This window comes from Apteryx mantelli, chromosome 12, assembly GCF_036417845.1.
Source record: "Apteryx mantelli isolate bAptMan1 chromosome 12, bAptMan1.hap1, whole genome shotgun sequence".
Taxonomy (NCBI): Eukaryota; Metazoa; Chordata; class Aves; order Apterygiformes; family Apterygidae; genus Apteryx; species Apteryx mantelli.
Window position 1 is genome coordinate 10,021,081 of NC_089989.1, and position 18,704 is coordinate 10,039,784.

Below are 18,704 nucleotides of genomic sequence, written 5' to 3' on the forward strand. Positions count from 1 at the left end.
AAAGGGGGTTGTATTAATGCAATATAGAGCAATCACTAACTTCACTAGGAACACTGCATTAATCTCTTCCAAACTTTACTTAGTTAACATAGTGCAAGCTAAAACAATCTTGAAGGACATAACGTTTGAACAGTACTGGGTTACTCCAATGAGTTTACCAAGAAATACAATGTTCTACACTCTCCTTTTTCACATTCTCAACTCATTAACTTTACCTGGTCGTCAAGTCAGTGCACAGTTGTTCAGGCTGTAGTGTTTGTCTATCATACAGTAGATTTTTTTTCTCCTGCCTACCCCATTTTTGCTTATTCCTATGCCTTCTCTTCTACTAATGTACTTGTATGCCATTATACCAATGCTTTACCTTGAGCCACTCACACACCTGCGACTACTATATCTATTCAAGCTGCCCTTGGGTTTTTGGTGATGTTGATGCTCATTATATCTGCAAATTAGATAGCTAATTCTACAATGGCTAGTATTGAGCAGAACTAAAAGAGCTCAGGCATTAGATTTTGATAATTGCTTAGAAATATATGTCTGTTAACAATGTTATACTTTCTGTCTACCTGGGACTTTTGCAAGATAGGACTTCAAAAAATTTCCTTCTTCACCTGTTGTTTTTGTTGCTTTTGAAATGCCAACAGTTCCTCTCATCACAAGATTTCAAATGCTTTCACCTTTTGGCTTAGCATGTTATTGGCCGTCAGCCACTTAAAAGTGCTGAAAAAAGTTTCTAGTAAGCGTTAGCTTCTTTTTTCTTAAAAAAAACAAACTTTTTTCCCTGCTGAAATTATTGTGGTCAGGGTTTGCATTTTAGTGGGTTTGAAATAACATAAGATTCTTTAAACAGACCGTTGTTTAAATCAGAGGAAAAGCTTGCTTTTAAATTTTGCAAGCTTAATGACTGTAGTATAACTGTAGGTGTTGTAGGGTAGGACATGTTCAGTTCAAAGAAGCTAATGTAGAGTAGTTTCATTCTTGGTTTGGTGTGACTGCTTTCAAGTGGTCTTTGAAGTTATAAACTCTATGAAGAGGTTATTCATACAAGATTTGTCAGAAATAGAAAGGGAAGGAGACATAATCTTTTAAAGAAATTTATTGAGTGTAAATGTTCAAATAAAACACACAGACTTTTGACTTTTATCGGGAGTAAATCTGCATACTATTTCATGAATTATGTATCCATTTACTAAAAATACTTAAACAGAAATTCTCTTTTTCATGTGTCATTTTCAAAGATTGTGTTCATAGGGCCATAGTAAGGGGAATGAATGAGCAGAGCTATATTGACTTTTCTGCCATTCTGAGGCCATTTAGCTGCAGCCTCAGGAACAAACAGTATTTTGTTAAAGCTGCTGCTATGGCAGAAGCAGCATATTTCATCTCCTTTGTGATAATGCCTGCCAAGTCTCAATATCAGAAGCAGGTATTTTCTGAGCCCAAGATAATTTGATGAGTAGCTGCTATCTCAAACTAGACTTAAATATTTCCTACTTTGTAGAATTTTTGGAATGATACTTTGTTGATTAAGCTTTTAAGGGAAGATCAGTCAGTATCAGGCTTAACCACTTGTTTCAGTTCCTTACAAAATCTCAGATTGCTGGGGAATCATGAGAATGTTTCTTTTGAATTTTTTATAAACACATGATTTGTGCAATATAGTATGTGCATTACATGAACTGCTGAACAAAGGAATCTGAAATTTTAATTAGAATTTTGTCTCATTTCAGCATACAGTTGAACACTTAAATATGGGGAGACTGCTGGGATTTCCATTTATAAAGAACATAAATCTTAAGCAAACATTTTATTAACTGTACCTAGCTAGGAAAGTATTCCTCTGATAGGAGGTAATTCAAAATTGTATCAGGAGATTGCTGTTATTTTTAGTGTCTGGTGTTTGGAAGGATGGCAGATTTCCACTCTGTTGGACTGACTAGTAGTGGACTCTGCTGGTCCACTGTTACCATAAGAACATTCTGGCAGTGGCATATACTAGATCAGCTTGCATATTTTCAAGAACAAAATGTACTGGCAGCATCAGATGGTCAGAAATACTGAAGACACAAAAGACTCTGTCATTATTAGATAATGCCTCTGTCCTTAACATGAAGATAGAATGAAAGGCAATTGAACCATCCCCACAGCAGACTGGACCAGTGAGGTTTTCTCTGTGTTTTCTCATACACTGAAAAGACAATTTATGCCCAGGAGTCATGAGGTATAATAGGCTACTGGACATTAACACAGGGATATAGAGGTATATTGCACTAAGACCATTTTTATCACCTCAGGCTTGTAGGAAATAGCACAGAAATTGCAATAATAAAATACAGAAAATAACCAGATCCCCCACAGGAGGACAAAATAGGATAATAAAACCAACTGAAAGTGATTTTAATTCTTGCCAATAGATTAAACTCCACCAAAAAGATACATAACTTCCCATGTTACAGCCAATGTTGTACATCCCACAGCTCTTTAAAGAGGTCAGTGTCCTCTGGCTTTGCTCAGACCTCCAGCAAGAATGCGGGTTAATGTGAGTGTGGTGGTGTTTTGTCAGATGTAAGCATCTGTCTGCAAGAAAGTCAGCTTCCCTTACAACAGTCATTGAGCAAATGCTTGTGATTCATCATTTTTGCCCACCACAACTCTGTACAGATTCAAGCAGATTACCTTAAAGCTCTTTTCCAGTTACGGTCCTTCCTACCATCCACCACACTAACAAGCAAACATATTGTATAACGTATTTAATTACCAGAGAATGAGTTGCCAATTAGAACCTTAATAAATTAGAAAGAAAAGATGAGATTAGCTAGTGCTGTAGTCCATACGGCTACTCCATGATCATACCTGGATGAATATGGTCAGAATCCTGCACAGAGTGAAGGAGGAGGCCCTGTTCCACAGGCAGGGCTTCTGAAACCATGATTCTATATGATACACTGTCGCACCTTAATGGTAAGACAGACCATCAAAAGCACTGAATGCTCTTTCTTTGGAAAAAAACAAAGGACTAGAGGCATCTATTGAATTCCCTTTGTTGTAGGCTTGGTAAAACAGTCATTTTAATCTGGAACAAATTTGAATTGGATATGTCCTCTTGCTCTCTCTGGTCAGTTGTTCCTGCTACTTCTCTGCCCCAGCACTAGCCTTCATGAAATAGTGAGACCAGTCATGGAATTGACTAGACATCAGCTGGAATTAACTAGCAACAACAATTTAAGAAAGAGAGTTTTCAGCAGCTGAACAATCTGATCTGATTTACCATGTAACTACATAAACACTAATGCTGGCATAAGAGAGTTCATGGCAGATGATGCCTTTGGTGGGAGGGTATGTTTATGATAAGTTAATGTAGCTGTGTAATCATAGTATGAGATATTTACCATGATATTTATCATGTTCATTTGTGACTGAAAGCTTTCTAGCTGGTGCAGTTACTTGCCAAACCTAATGCATTATGTCATGTATACACTGATGGGTAGCCATGTTCTATAACACTTGTAATCCTTGTCTTTTATAAAAGACTTCTGAACAGGTCAAATTAACAATTACAATTAATTTTACTTATGCCAAGTCAGCATAAGAAAGCTTTCCCTATGCTTTGATGAGAAAGTATTGGTAACTTATTCATATGATTTGTCATCAAATATTGCTTGTCTATTTTATTTCTCTTTAGTCTTTTTTAAAAGTTGTTTATTTAAAATGCATCTAACAAAACTTTAATTTGAATTAACCCATCGATGGAAACACTAGAAGGCCTTACATACATACATACATACATATATAGGGTCATCTCAAAGAGATACCATAAATTTTCTATAATGTTTTTCAAGAAAGTTAAATAACTTGTTTTTCAGATTTTCATAACTGCAGACTCTTGTAAAAACTAGTCAATTAATTTGGCTATAGGCCAACACTATTTATACCAACTCAACTTGTAATCATTCCTAAATGTGCGCATGCGCGCACACACACACACACACACACACACAAAACATAGAGGGGAGGACTTTATAACTTGCTTGAAAAGTGAACGAACTGGTCACAGACAGAATAAGCATAGACGTAAATTCCCTTACTTGGAATTTAACACTTCACTTGGCACCAGGCAAAAATGGTCTCTCATTCATCAGATGCATAGCATAAAATATAAAGATAATCAAAGTTTATTTGAATATATGGGAGAAAAGGGTGTTGTAAATATTTCCCTTGACTTGTGTCTTTCAACAGTCTGTCTTGTTTAATAAATAACTTGGATAATCATACTTCTCTTTAGTTTCTATAGGTTATTATAGAACTACACAAAGTTAGACTATAAAATGCCTGCTAATGCCTGTTTGTCAAAAGAAAAAAATACCAGACTTTCCTCTGTGTTACTCAGTACCTCTTTTACATCCATGCGTGATGAACAAAACTGAACATTATCTAAACAGATTTCACATACTGATGCAGTTAGATTTATAGATTTGCAGTCTATAATCCAGTGCAATTCATGTGTGAACCCTAGTCCTGATCTGAGCCATGAATAAGCTGTATTCTGTCCTTGCCAATATCTCACCCTGCTGCAGGAATACAAATCAGAATGTATGTCAGCCTGAGTTCCCTATGGTGGACTAATCACTATATACGTTAAGTGTCTTTCTGAATCGTTGACTTGATCTATTTGCAAAGAATAGGAAGTTAGTAAAGTAGCGGGGATTTTCATCCCTGTTATTCTCATAAATTTACATGTCTGCATTCACATCCATACAATGCTAAAAATGTATTTCACCTATATTCTTGAAAAGGTGCAATTAATAAATCTCTGAAGCTGACAGAATCTTATAGACTATGTTTAAAACCCACTGAACAATCCCAATCCCCTTTCTTACAAATACTTGACCATGTGCATACTTTTTGCAAAGATGAAGAGTCCTGTCCAAAGCACCTGGGCCGAGGCTGTAAATAAAGTTATGTTTGTGTTTTTTAACAGGAATGAGAGTGACTGGACCTGTAAATGAGTGATGGAGAATTCAAAGTTGTTTTTAGATTGCTACCTTGGCTGAATTTAGAAAAGCAAAGCAGAAAACACTTTAATTCTAAAACAGTCGAAAAGCTCAGTTAGTCTGAGAAATCTGTCTAACAATTATTTTCTGCTGTGTTTTTCATTGAATTTATAGTGTGGAATAAATTTTTACTTATTGGTAACTTTTCCCCCATTTTTAGTACTATTTGTTGTAGTATTGGCTGAGCTGCTACCAAATGTTTGTCATACAGAATTTGTCAGTGGGTAAAAGGTTGAAATCTAGGTGAGAAGACAGGAAAATCTGTAATTTGAAGTGTGTTACCTTTAAAAATGTGATTATATGACAGTTACTCACCTCACACCTTGTACAGCTAAGAAAGTTTTCCACCACAAATTCCAAAGGCATCATCAGTAGCACTTAGATACTTTTGTTCCCTTTGAACTTTAGACTGAAATATCACAAATGTGACATCAAGCAAAGACAGTAAAGCTTGCGCAGTAGATAAAGATGCAGAAAAATATCAGAGAGAAGTTCAACCCTGTATGTCTGTTTGGCTAACTTCTAAATCTTGCTGCAGACAGTGCCATAACAGTGCATGATCAAGTGCATATTGCAGTTTATAGTACAACTGCATTACTCCAAGCTGAAAAAGCAGGAATTTCAGGGCTGAGGGTTTGAGCAGTAGAATGTGAATTTCCTCATTTTTCCTTGACAAAAGAGGGATAAGCTGTATGGGCCGAAATGATGGAAAACCATGCTCATCGTAGGACCAACATTCAAACAATGCTTCATATGCAAACTCACAGGGGCTTCACCTGTCATGCTCATTCTGTACACACTAATTTCAGCCAACTTCGTTGCAGCTTTCACACCAGCCATTCTCACCATCTTGCACAACCACACAGCATAGACCAAGTTATCTGCCTAAGGATTACATTGCCTTGTAGTCAGATAGGAATAGAAAGCACTCTGGGCTGGCTTATCATGTGTGTAATGAAAGCCTAAAGTAGTCAGTGTAACCACTGCCTGATAAGCAGGCTTCTTACTGCCAATCCAGAAAGTTTACATACACCTTCACATTAAGTATCCCAGTGGGAATCCAGAGCTAGATTTAATGACTTCAGGTGAAAATAAAGAAAGCTGTTCCGTTCAGACCATTATTGTTCATGCTGCTTTGTGAATTTATTTCTTTAAATTTTCCACTTGTGCTCCTGCCAAGAGAGATCTATTAGACAGTAAGCAGCAAGAGTAAAACTTTATCATTTTGTTTCAAACTATAAAATAATTTACATCACATATTTTACTTACTTTTGTCTTTTTTTTTTTTTTTGAAACCACAAACATTCCAGCATCACACTGTAGGAATAAGAATAACAATAGAAAGCATAACCTTTTGCATAGTATTAAATGAACAGACAGAGTAAGTTCTTTATTTACAATTATTGTCTAGATAAAAAAATTCATAAAAACAGATGAATGAACATATATTAATAACCCCTAGTGGGATGGATTGCCAATGTACCACTGTATTGTTGTCCACAAATCTCATGCTGCTAAGTACAGTACGTAGAGAGCGAGCATTTATATATTGCAGGGAGTTTTAACAAACTGATCATTTTGGTTTTTGATCCATTGTTCCCATCACAGAGAGGTCAAGCAATAAAAGAAAAGAATTGTGATGCACGACTTGTAGTTGAAAGGTCTTAGCTATTCTGCTTTAAAAAAAAAATTCTATCATTTATCATATACATAAAGCACAGTCTCTGCTCACAAAAGCCCAAATGTTCTATGCATCTCAGTTTATATATGTTTTACTATATATACACAGAATGCAGTGTTCATTTTCTTAACAGTTTTCAAGTCTGCAAATGGTACCTTAGGGAGGGGTATTCCTACTGGAAAAGTTAAAAAAATGAAACCAAGAAAAAACATGGAAGTGTTTGAAAATAAAAAGCCAAATATTCAGTGTTAGGATGCTGAAAATAAATTGTTCCAGTATTGGTAGCTTTTGTAGATGTTCAAGTCCAAAGCTAGAGGCTTCCCTGCAAATAGATAACACTTTTGTTTCTTCTGAATATGATATCCCAAATAGGCCATAGAAACCCAATACATGTTATACAAAGTTTAATCACCGTATTTACAAAGCGAGGAACAATCCTGACTGAGTTTCAATCACTTTGTTGCTAGGAATTAGCTAAAATAATTATGTTTTCATGCTAGCTTTTTACTGTTAAGAAATGGGTAACACTATCTGTTGAAAACAGAGCTGTATAAGCCTTCAAAGACCTGTTCTGTTGTTGTTCAGTGAAAAGTGGATCAGATAGTGAACTATGAGTTTGAGCCAAAAACATTCAAGCTTCTACACAAAAGTCCGGAAGCTGGCAATTCAAGCTTTACCTGGCTGAATAGTCCTGATGCACCCTGAAAACATTTTAGTCAGTTCAGTCTGCAGTTTGGCCATGAGTCTAATCTTGTTTTGGAGAGTTCTGGCTTGAATTAGTTCTTGTGACTGCAGAGATGCACCATGTTATTAGCCAACTTTAACACAACCAGTAATACCTTAACAAATCAATTTATCAAGCTAGTTTGAGAGTGTTTTTCAACACATCTGGCATAATCAATTGTGTAGTTTAAAATGTCTTTTGCACTGTACAGTTATGGAAAAGATCATATGCTGAAAAGTCTCCAAGCAAACTTTATATTAAATACAAAAATTATTTATGAAAAATCCGTGATCCACAAAGTGCTTAGCATTCAAGTGGTTGACATAGCAATTATATAAGCTCATAAATTTTAAGTTATCAGGGCTGTTACCATCTTGAAAAATATTTTTCACCCTCTATACTGCAGGTTTTCAAAATAGCTTTCTTAGTAGAAAGCGCAATAATTAGGTAAAACAATGTATTACTGTGTTACAGTATATTTTGTGACTACAGGAAGACAAGCTTGGTTAAAAAAAAAAAATCACACAAAGCACATCTCCATATATAATTAACAAAGTTTCATTCAGACCTAAATAGTGCAGAAATGATATTTTTCTTTAAAAAAAAATCAAAGCAACAACCTACAGTGATTTTCATCCAAAATGCCAACAGCCCATACTTTGTTAAGTCATAAGGAAATAAATGCCTAAATTACTAACTGAAAAGAATTAACACAGTATATCACAATAGTTTAACATTAGTTTGATCTCCATATAGACAACCAAATATAACTTATTTTTAATCTGTTATTTATAAACTCAACTCAGTTTCATATAATAGCTCTCTAAAAATATTTTTTGGAAGCCATTGCCATATGTTTAAAGAATGAAACAGCCTCCATTATCATATGTTGCACCAAAACAAGTTCAAGCAATTTATTAGAGGAAAAAGAAAAGAGAGAACCTGATCATTCTGATTTTTATTTGAAACAAAGGAAGCCTGTTTTACCTCCCTGTATATAGGACCACAATGCTACATCCAATGTGTTATATTTTGGCTTCTTTTGTTATTTACTAGCAGTATCTACATTATTTAACAAAAAAAAAAAAATCAGGCAGAAATCAGAACACGGTTGTAATAAAATATCCAGGGTGTGATATTACAGACGTTTTCGATGAGCTGAGCTGAGCCATTTTTATACTACTTCGGCAGGAAGTGCTTTCTTAACCCTACAAATAGTTAAGGATATTATCTACAGGTTTGTAAACAAATTACATTCTTTTTTAGGACATAAATAAGTTAAAATAGTCAGAGCAATTTGAGCAGAAACAAGGCAACATGCCAACAAAGAAACTTTATATATATATAACTATATATATATAGATAGATATATACATATATATAATTAATTATGTATATACTTATATGTATATATCTCTATATATAGTCTCATAAATGTTTAAGTTCCTCTGTCCAACTGGTGCAAATCTACTGTGCAAGTTAAGCTTTGCAACTTCAAAAAAGTTATTTAAATTAATCTATACAACTGAGTCCATGCCACACAAGCATTTCAAAAAACTCACAGACCAGTGAATTGGATAAATAGCCTCAGCAAGAAGTCCTCTGCAGTTCCTGCTTAAGGAGGAAAAAAAAAGAAACAAAAAGAAACAAAAAGAGAGAAAGAAGGGCTGGAAGTGTACAGTACATTCATGCAGGAGGATTTTTTTTGTTTTTGTTTTTCTGAAAGGGAACAAGAGAGGGTATGTAAATCAGCCATTCATTCTTTCCCCAAAACCATTGTGATCAACAATTCATTCACTTGTCTCAGAGCGAGTAAGAGTTCAAACAGCTTTTCAGCCAGCAATGTTTTTAATATATATATTTATATATTTCGGTTGCTGTTTTTTTAATTTTATTTATTTATTTTTTTTTGCAGTGACCTTTTCAGCTAAAGTGATGTCTCCAGGCTATGTATTGGGCTTCCTGGACTAGAAGAGGTAGCTGATTTACTTGTATCAGTTGTAAGATTTATTCCACTGTCGATAGCACTGTTGTTCTTGTTCAGCGAAGATGGTGGACTTGAGTTTTTCTTGAGAGCAGGGTCTTCTTCTAGGTCTGTGTCATCAATGAGTGGGATGTGGGGCTGGGAATCTTCTATCCTAAACTCAGGATGAGTCATAAAGTTGTGAATAGAGGTTCTAGATTCTGGTTTTTCTAAACCTTCATAGAGAGAGCTACGGAAAGCCTTCACGACGCGGATCTGGGGGGAGAAAGGAAAGAGATGTCAGAGGTGGCACCTCCAAAGGGCAACACTGCGTTAGAGAATACTTTGTGAAAAATGTAGCGTATGGTTAGGGCAGTGCAGGCAGCTGAAGTCCATAGTCTCTGGATGTTATATGCATAAACGAGTGGCTCAGTTATGTGCATTTTGAATATCTGTATCAACTGCAATGTTAAAATAAACCAAGTTTAAAGCCATCAAAGAACTGATGGGAAGTACTGGTTAAAGAAAACGAACGTCCACTCGTGTGGTACATCCCTAGTAAAAGACAAGCCATGTTAATTGTAATGCAAATGTAAACCATGCATGTTGACAGTTTTGCAGTGAGTAAGTAGGAAGGCTTTTTTTTTAATTAAAAAAGTCTCTTTGTATTGTTAAATAAAACATTACACATAACGTATCACACTTCACAAACGGAAAAGCATAGAACACAGACAAAGTTGGATGGGTACATATGAGAGACACACAGGAGCCAAATGTAAAAACTATAAGTAATGTAAATGTTTTAAAGCAAAATCTAAGTGAATGCAGCCAGGAGCACAAAAAGCCAAGCAGACAAAATACTAAGCATAATCATGCTACCACAGGGGGAAAAAAAAAAGTCACAGTTACCACATGAACAGAGATAACTTGCACACAACAACTACACTTGGAAGCCTGGATAATGTGAACATAGTATTGTTGAACCAACTTTCAGTTTTCCTTCATGCATATGTGAGGTAAACACTCGAGTATAGACCCACTGTTCTAGCCATTTAACTTTTTAATATATATAGAACATGTAATAAAATAACGTATTGATTTTGCGGTTGAATTGAATTACATTGTTAAACAGCAAGTTCTTTCATTTTCTGTGTCTCAGTTGTAATACTGTTTGTAAGATTAAAGCCTGAAAGCGACACAATTTATGCCATATATGCAGTCTTAGGTCAGCTAACTTATGCCAGGATAAATCTGATGTCTTTAACTACCTGACAATAAGAACAGAGGTGAAAATCAACTACAAGGCGCAGCCCATTGGACTGTCAGTGACAGTGCCAAGTTGCTTTCACAGCAGGAAGTGAGGAGTGGCTCGAGGGGCTTTGCAGAGTGGGGACAATTAGTGCTCTGCGGCTGGGCGAAGGGGGGATGCTACCTGCCTCCCAGAGGCCTGTTCGCTCTGAGAAGAAGTGCAGGATTGTGCTACCTGTTACTAGTGAGAAAACCGTAACTTTCTTGGGGGGCAGAGGTGCGGATTGGATGGGGGGCAGAGAGGAAAAAAGAGAATGGCAAAAATGTGATCTGTTGGTGTTTTATGACTAAATATGAGTTCTGTCCTTCTACTTCCATGTAGTTTATGAGTGAATTTTTAGCATTTCTTGGGGGGAGACCAAAACACAGGCAGAGGCAGAAAAGGTGCAAGCAGGCATTGTGAAAGCTTTTCCACACACATTTAAATGGTTTGGTGGTAGGTATGTATATTGTTTTACATGTGAATATGCTGCAAGTTACTGTTTGGCCCAATACACCACTAATCTTTAAAGCTTTAATTCTTTTAATTAGCAGACTGCTAGTAGCAGAAGAGAGTCATGTAAAATTTCAAATAAATGGCCTCAATCAGTCCAATTACCCACCCTTGTCTTTGTAATTACACTTTATAACAGCAGGGCACAGTACAAAAAGCAGATTCATGTGACTGCTTATTTTAGAAATACTAGGAACAGAGTGGTAACAAATGGCCTGACCAAGTCTTGGGATGCTAGAAGAGTCTAGATTTCAGCAGGGTGGCAGAGGTACAACAGGAGGATAGAAAAAGTAAATTTTATGCATTATGATCATATAGTGTAGCAAACGCCTGTTTGACATAACACTTGGAATTACAAACCAGGGCTCTATCTGAGCGGAGTCTCTTTGAATTGTGCTGTAGTATGTGATGGTTTTGTACAGTGAACAGACGGCCTGGGATAAGAGATTCGTTTGCATTGCTGAAGATAGGATTTGAGCTCTATTTGAAGAGAAGAGCTGACATACTAAAACATTATGTAGGCCCTTCTATTTTGTATTTTAAAATGCAAAGTTGAATAGTCTAAACAATGAAAAAATAATGTTTCTCAAGGTAATCTTTAACGTGTTACTAGATTGCCCTATTTTAAATCAGGGCATTTTTTATAACATGCTTACAATATAGGCTGACATGGTGGTATTATTTTCTAAAAAGCTACCTATTTTTTCTGCTATTTAAATGAGTCATCTTATCATTCAGTTGCAGTTGTTTGCTATATTTTATCTACTAGAATAAAATACTCACTTTCATTCTCTTAAATACAGCCACTCTTATTGCACAGACTTCGGTTCTAGTCTGCCAGCTGGATTTTTTTTAATAAATGCAAATTAAAATTTTATTTAAATGAGAAGACTTGCAATTTCATATTACTCTTGAACAGATTTCGTAAAGTTTTTCAGTGAAAGTAAAGCTTTTCTGGAGGTCACACAAACCTGTATTTAAGCCTCTACAGGTTAGCAAAGGAGCAACCAAGTTCCATAGTAGGGAAAACTACCACTGAAGTCACTGGGAATTCTGCTTATACTAGATTGCAGAAGTAGACTCAGAAAAGGATACAATAGGATAAACACAGATTTTAAATGTCCTAAAGACTATGTATCCAAAATGCATTTAATACCAGGATTTAGGGTCTAATATGCATTTAATACCAAGCTTTTAGTCAGTCTACAGCACTCTTTTCCTACACAGCTTAGGGAAAACTGTAGCCTTAGGTTAGTATTTGAAAACCAGTTCTGAAAACCTGCTTACCATGACCTGAATCCAGTGCTCTCCACTGTTACTGCTTGAACTAATGACCTACTGGAAGAAAACGCTACACTAGCATCTTTTGCATGGACTAGATGTGTTTACACAGCAGGCTGAAGGTATCATTGCAGAACCCACAATCAGCCAGCAGTTGTATCACTTTGTGTGAAGATCTTAAGCAAAGTTTTGGCATGGACTGTTTGAGTCTTGCATGAAACTTTAGATACTACTGGTGTAATTTCTACTTGCTCTTCATATTGTGCCTTCTGTGTGATTTTTTCTAGAAATATTAGCTTAAAACTAGCTAGATATGCTGATATCACTAGTAGTTCATCTTCTGAATGCTATATGGTGATATAAGGGCCAAATTTGGGCAAGTCCCTAAAGCTGAGAACACATAAATATAGTTAACTTTCTAATAAATGATCTTTACTAAGGAGCTGTAGAAAACTACCTTCTTTCTAAAAATCTCTCTACAATTTCAGGGTTGTGTATTTGTTTTCCATTAACTTTTCCCTTAAAATAGAAACTCCCTCCCCTACTGTAAATTCTGCAGATTTAGCTTGGCATCTTGAAAGGAGACGTTTATTTTTTAGTGTTTTGCCTCATTCAGTGACAGAATTTCTGCATTACAATGTAATTCAAAATCTTGGGAATAGTCTGTCCGCCAATCTATTGCTTACAGGAAAAAAAACTTGTTTCTTTCATTATGTTTGTGGAAACAAATGTAGAAGGTCCACCAATTGCAAAGGTGGCATTTTTATATAAAATAACACTACTCTAACTAAGAACTGAAAATAAATTATTTAGTAACATGGCCCAACAGCAACAGATTCTTTTAATACATCCTTAAACTTAACGATTATTTGAAGTAACATGTGGTGTAAAAATGTTTAGGGGCTCTGCTGAAACAAAGCCCATTTGGTGTGATTACTTTCTGAAGATAAAATGAGGCTATTGAACTTCATATAATGTTGTTAGAGCTGTACAGCATGTAAAGCAGGGACATACCCATGATGGATAGAACCTAGTAAGTGTTGGTTTATTAGGAAATATGTGGAGTTCATGTAATGAGATTCCTTATGATACTGACAATGCCAAGGGAAGACAAACAGTGTGATACAGTTCCCTTTTCTCACAGTAATGGAGACAACAGAAAAAATGAACTGCTTTTAAACAAAAGACTGTGGGGACAACACTTCAGGACATTTTTGACATGGCTATAAGTTTCCACTTCTTTCTTCTCTGTAGCTGTAATAGAAAAAACTCTTCAGTTTCATCCCACCTTGAAAGTTAGATTTATTATACTGCATCAGGCAACAAAAATAAAAGAAATAGAATTTTAGATATTATAAATTTTTCCCCATCAGAAGAAAAAGATGAAGTTCAGAATCTCACCCCTAAATACAACAGTCTAGGCAAAATACACAAGGCTTGTTCAGGATCAACAGCAGTATTATGGTTGGTAGTGTGTGGGCTTATACTCGAATGTTTACCTGGCTTCTTTTAAGCCAAGTATCTTGAGTTTGGTTCACATTCATTTCAGGCTCAAGGTTAAAGACTCACAACCTCTTTTTATTTCACTCTCTCCTGCTGAACCCTTTTGTCCAATGTTCTCTAGCCCTCTGGGAAAACAAACACATTTAATATTCAGACAGTAGAGAGTAGGGCACTGCAAAAGCAAATAAATTCAATACTGAAAGATCAGTAAGGTGATTAGTATAAAATTGTAAACAAGAGGTCAATTTTGCAAAGAGATGCCAACTTTTAGTGTATCTGATACTATTCTATATCAAGACTATCTATGCAAATGTAAGAGAGTTTGGTCAAGTACTAAAGTATATATAAAGATTTAAATAGAAGGCATATCTTCAGTATACTTGTTACAGTTTATTTTTGAATCCTTACAGTTTTAGGTGAGTAATATCAGATCAGGCATCCACAGGAGGAGATATTTTATGTGTTGGAGTCACCTGTAAATGCTGTGACTAATATGTTCCGGATTGTATGAGGTAGTAGTTGAGCAAATTCAAAGATAAAATAAAAAACTGTAAACTTTACACAAATAATATTTTCTAGGTTTCTGCTGACTGAACCAGATACATAACATTATCTGTGCTACTCTCTTTCTACATAAAAATACAATAAATCCAGTAGGGGATGCTGAAATTCAAACTACATGTAGCAAGGGGAGAATAGAATAGCTACATATATTGCAAAATCCTCAGGCCTGATTCTGATTTCATGGAAGTTTCACATGGTTATTACTCCACTGAATTTTAGAGCATGAGATCAGAACTGTATGCAGAACATGTAGTCTCCATAGCATCTCTTCTTTAACTGATTTTAGGGTTGTTACAAAATTATGGAGCCTGGCATTTTTCTATCAGATTTGACAAAGCCCAGATATTTTATTATATAACCCTTCTAAAGAAATTATTTCTATGTTAAGAGTCAAAATCTTATTGCCATGCTGCATCTCCAGTTGAGGATTTGGTTTTGTATTTAAACTTTAAACCTAGTTAGCTTCTGTAAGGGAAGATGTACAGAATTTGTTTTTGATCTTACATATCCCAGTATGATTCTGAAATCTTTGTAATAATCTGTGGGAACCTCTAAGCTTTAGTATGATATCTCTGTTCAGATGCCAGCTAACAGTTTAAAGATGTTCCCAAATGAGGCAACATTTATAAACACACTTTTAGATGTGGATTTCATTTAAAGTCAAATTCTGCTTGTTCGGTTTCCTCAGGTGACAGTTAAACCACATTGTTATAGAAAACAATTGACAATTTCTATAAGGCTGGTATTCCCATTTGACTTGGCCCACGATCTGAATGCAGGTCAATATTGGACAGTAATCTTTGCCTTAGCATTTATTGAATTAGAATACAGTTTGGGGCTTTTTAAGAAGCTTGTTCCCATTTTTCTTCATGAGTGTGAACACAGAAAATTTGATCCAAACTTAAGATTTTATCTTATGTTTTAATTGTAAAGGCTGTCCAGCTGAACGGTGATTATATTTATAGAAAAATAAATATGTAAGGAATCTACAAAACCAAAAGCTTCTAAATAGTAAATAATTTTTCTTGATATAAAAGCCTGATTGTAATGTAGAATAGATCACAATTAGTTAAGCTGAACACTTTAAAATTATTTATTAGAAAATAAATCTACTCTAGTATTCACTAGAATTAAGCTTGCTGAATGTCTTGCGTTACAGTTTCTGACATAATTTGCAGGTGCTCATGCCGCTGTGCCACTCTGAGGTGAGTGTTGCATAGGTGAGGCTTTACCTGTGAAGGGTAGTTCCTTCACAGGTGTGACCAGTTTCAGCTATTTTTTAATTAAAGGGAGAAGGAAAAAAGCTGTTTTCATATGAGAATTAGTCCCACTTTGGACCTTAGCATCCTTCCCCCCAAAAGTGAAACTTGACCAAAATACAGCCTTAAGAGATGACTTAAGATGCTGTGTCCTTTTGCTTGAACGCAATAAAGAATACTTCAGAGAGCTGTATGATGGAAAAACACTGAATATTTTGTGATCATTTGTTAAGATTTTAATTGTCTGCTAGAAAGTTTAGACTTGTCATTGCCTGTCTTTTCTGTATCATCTTTACAGTGGCTTGCTTGGGGCCACTGCTGCTAGATTTATATAATAAAAATTGTAACTGATTCAGTGAAATATTCACCTCCAAAAATCTCAGACAAAAATGACGGACCGCAATAGAATAAAGAAAAAGCAACTTGCCAATACAGAAACTACTGCAGATCGCAGATTTGGGAGGCTGTCTTTCATGGGAGGCGGGGGTGGGAGTTTGCAATGTTTCCTACACTTTGGAATATTTTTAAATTACAAGAAGAACAGGCTTTTTTTGTCAAGAGACTTGCAGTTTCCACATGCCTCCATTTAGGAATGGTATTAATTATGAGAATGAAGGGAAAGAGGAACAGCAGGTACAAAGGAATATTAAATATGCATCTTGCTAGGAAAATTTGAAACTATTCTCTCAGAAGGCTTACCTACTGATAATATAAGCAACATTTGAGAACTGGATAATAAATAGATTAGGATAAAGAATAACTTGTTTACTTTGTGTACAGTTAGATCTACTTATTCATCATCTACTTAATTAATCCATGATCTAGCAAAGGCTTAAACATGGACTTAATTTTAAGCACAATCTAGCCTTCTGTTTTATTAACTCTGAGCTTTAAAGGAAAAAAAAGATGCTCTGTTGCCCCACTGGAGCCGATTTTGTTTTCCCAATATAGAAAGAAATACATATAAAATAGATATTCTTAAATTTCAAAATGTTATTTTAAATCCACAAAAACTGGTAAGGATCTCAGGGAGAGCCTGATATCTAAAACCACTTTTAACCCTGTAGCGTAACAGGTTTCCAGTGATAAGAAATTATGTGTGTATATGTGTGTGTATGTACATGCATACAATATAACAAAACCTGAAAACATGGTCAAGACTATATTGCATATAGAGCTTTACTTTTACCATGTTTTCATTTCCAGTAGTTTTATATGTGCATATTTAATTTGCATGTAAATAACTTTTCTATATTGTGTTTTTTTGTTTTCCATTTGCAGAAAACTATATTATGATTTTTTTAAAGCTGCAAGGTTTTTCAAGAGAGATAAGAGACTCATAATATGAACTTTATTGTTATCCATTAATGCTGACATCCTGAAATGCGTAATTTGTTATTGGCTAACACACTATAACAGCTAATCAGTAGCAGCATAACTGGGGAAACTGTAGTACTCTAATAAGTATTTCTTTGTGTAAATTGCTTTTAAGGTATTTTGCAACCATTTGAAAGATTTGAATGTGCACATATCTATGAATGGTTGAAAATTTCAGGTAAAGACTTGCTAATCCATTTCACAAAATACTATAGATGCGGCAGTATTTGACATTCAGGTTTATTTTTAAGCATATGCTACCCTTCTGTTTAACTATTAATAAATCTATAAATTGGAAGAATGTTTTCATGTCTTGATGAATCAAACATTGGATTAATCTTTCCCCAAAATAATAGCAAAAAGTATATTTTTTATTTCAAAATGTTACTGTCAATCCACAGAAGTTGGTAAAGAACAACAACCCAAAGTAGCCTACTTAATTTTCAGTGAAATAATATACAAATCACCTTTATAAATAAAAAATCCTGAAACTCAAATTAAGACTTCCAAGCCTGTCAGATTTAGATAGCCCAGTAGGGACTGAAAACACAACTTCTTCCCTCCAAGGTGGTGTATAGTTTTGGACAAGCCAGTTGTTTTTGTTATATTTGTTTCCCTTGTCAGAGGTTGGCGAGATGTCACAATAAACTACATTTTAAAAAGCTAAGCAACTAGCAAAGCACTGCACAAGTGCTCTATGAACTTAAACCTGTACGCTCTTGTTGACACAGCCTATCATTACCCAGTTTGGGCCCCCAAAATGGCACTGGAAGTATCCTGACTGCTGGAATGTGCATTTTCATGCCTCTGAAAATGAATCCTCTTCACAATATCGTGTATTGGGCTCTCTCAAGTACTCTGCCCTTCTGTCTTTGCAGTACCCTTTAAGGCAACCATATCTGTGGTTTTCCCTTGAAACTCCCCATAATATATCTGCATATGCAGTACTTTTTAAGATTCCTGAAGACAGGGAAAGTAATGGCTTCAAAATCTGAGGTACAGTTATCCCTGTTATTGCCCCTTGTCCCCAAAGGAGGAAAGTAATGATTTGGGGGTTAATTCACTCTGAGCAGTTAAAAGGCAAGAAATCAGTTCTGTCCCACTACATACATTTTAAGCAAGGAGCTGAAAGTAGAACTAGGTGTGAATCTTGCAACTGAAATTTTCACAGAAAATGCCAGTTCACAAAAACATACCCTATTTTTATGAAATTTGAATTAGGAAAATTTTTTTCAGGTTCTGGAAGAGATCTCAAACAGGAGCTAATTTTCTGGTGAAAACAAGATGAATAATTACCTTTAAGTGCCAATTTTAAAAATAAACACTGTTGAAACATTTTAAGCCCACAGCAGAATGAGTTGCTCCTCTGTTTTCTTAGGGAACACAGAAGCATTATTATGGGAAACTGTTCACTGGCTCAAAGGCTTGGTTTGTGTGCAGGTTGTGTTGTGCTCAACACGGAAATGAGGGGACTGGGGCTCTGAGTAATCAGAAGCA

At 35.4% G+C, this 18,704-nt stretch overlaps 1 protein-coding gene across 7 annotated transcripts in view; it reads right to left on the reverse strand.

Annotated features, from left to right (window-relative positions):
• Nucleotides 1-6,323: 6,323 nt before the first annotated feature.
• The window catches only part of ATP2B2 (ATPase plasma membrane Ca2+ transporting 2), a 276,349-nt gene continuing 263,968 nt past the window's right edge, over nt 6,324-18,704 (reverse strand). For 5 of the 7 annotated variants that reach the window (XM_067303868.1, XM_067303867.1, XM_013945288.2 and 2 more), the window contains one exon: nt 6,324-9,698. In XM_067303868.1, coding sequence (XP_067159969.1) covers nt 9,387-9,698 — 312 coding nt within the window. In that variant the 3' untranslated portion in view covers nt 6,324-9,386. Of the gene's footprint in view, nt 9,699-14,076; nt 14,133-18,704 lie in introns of all 7 variants that reach the window. The other 2 variants (XM_067303870.1, XM_067303869.1) reach the window with 2 other exon arrangements.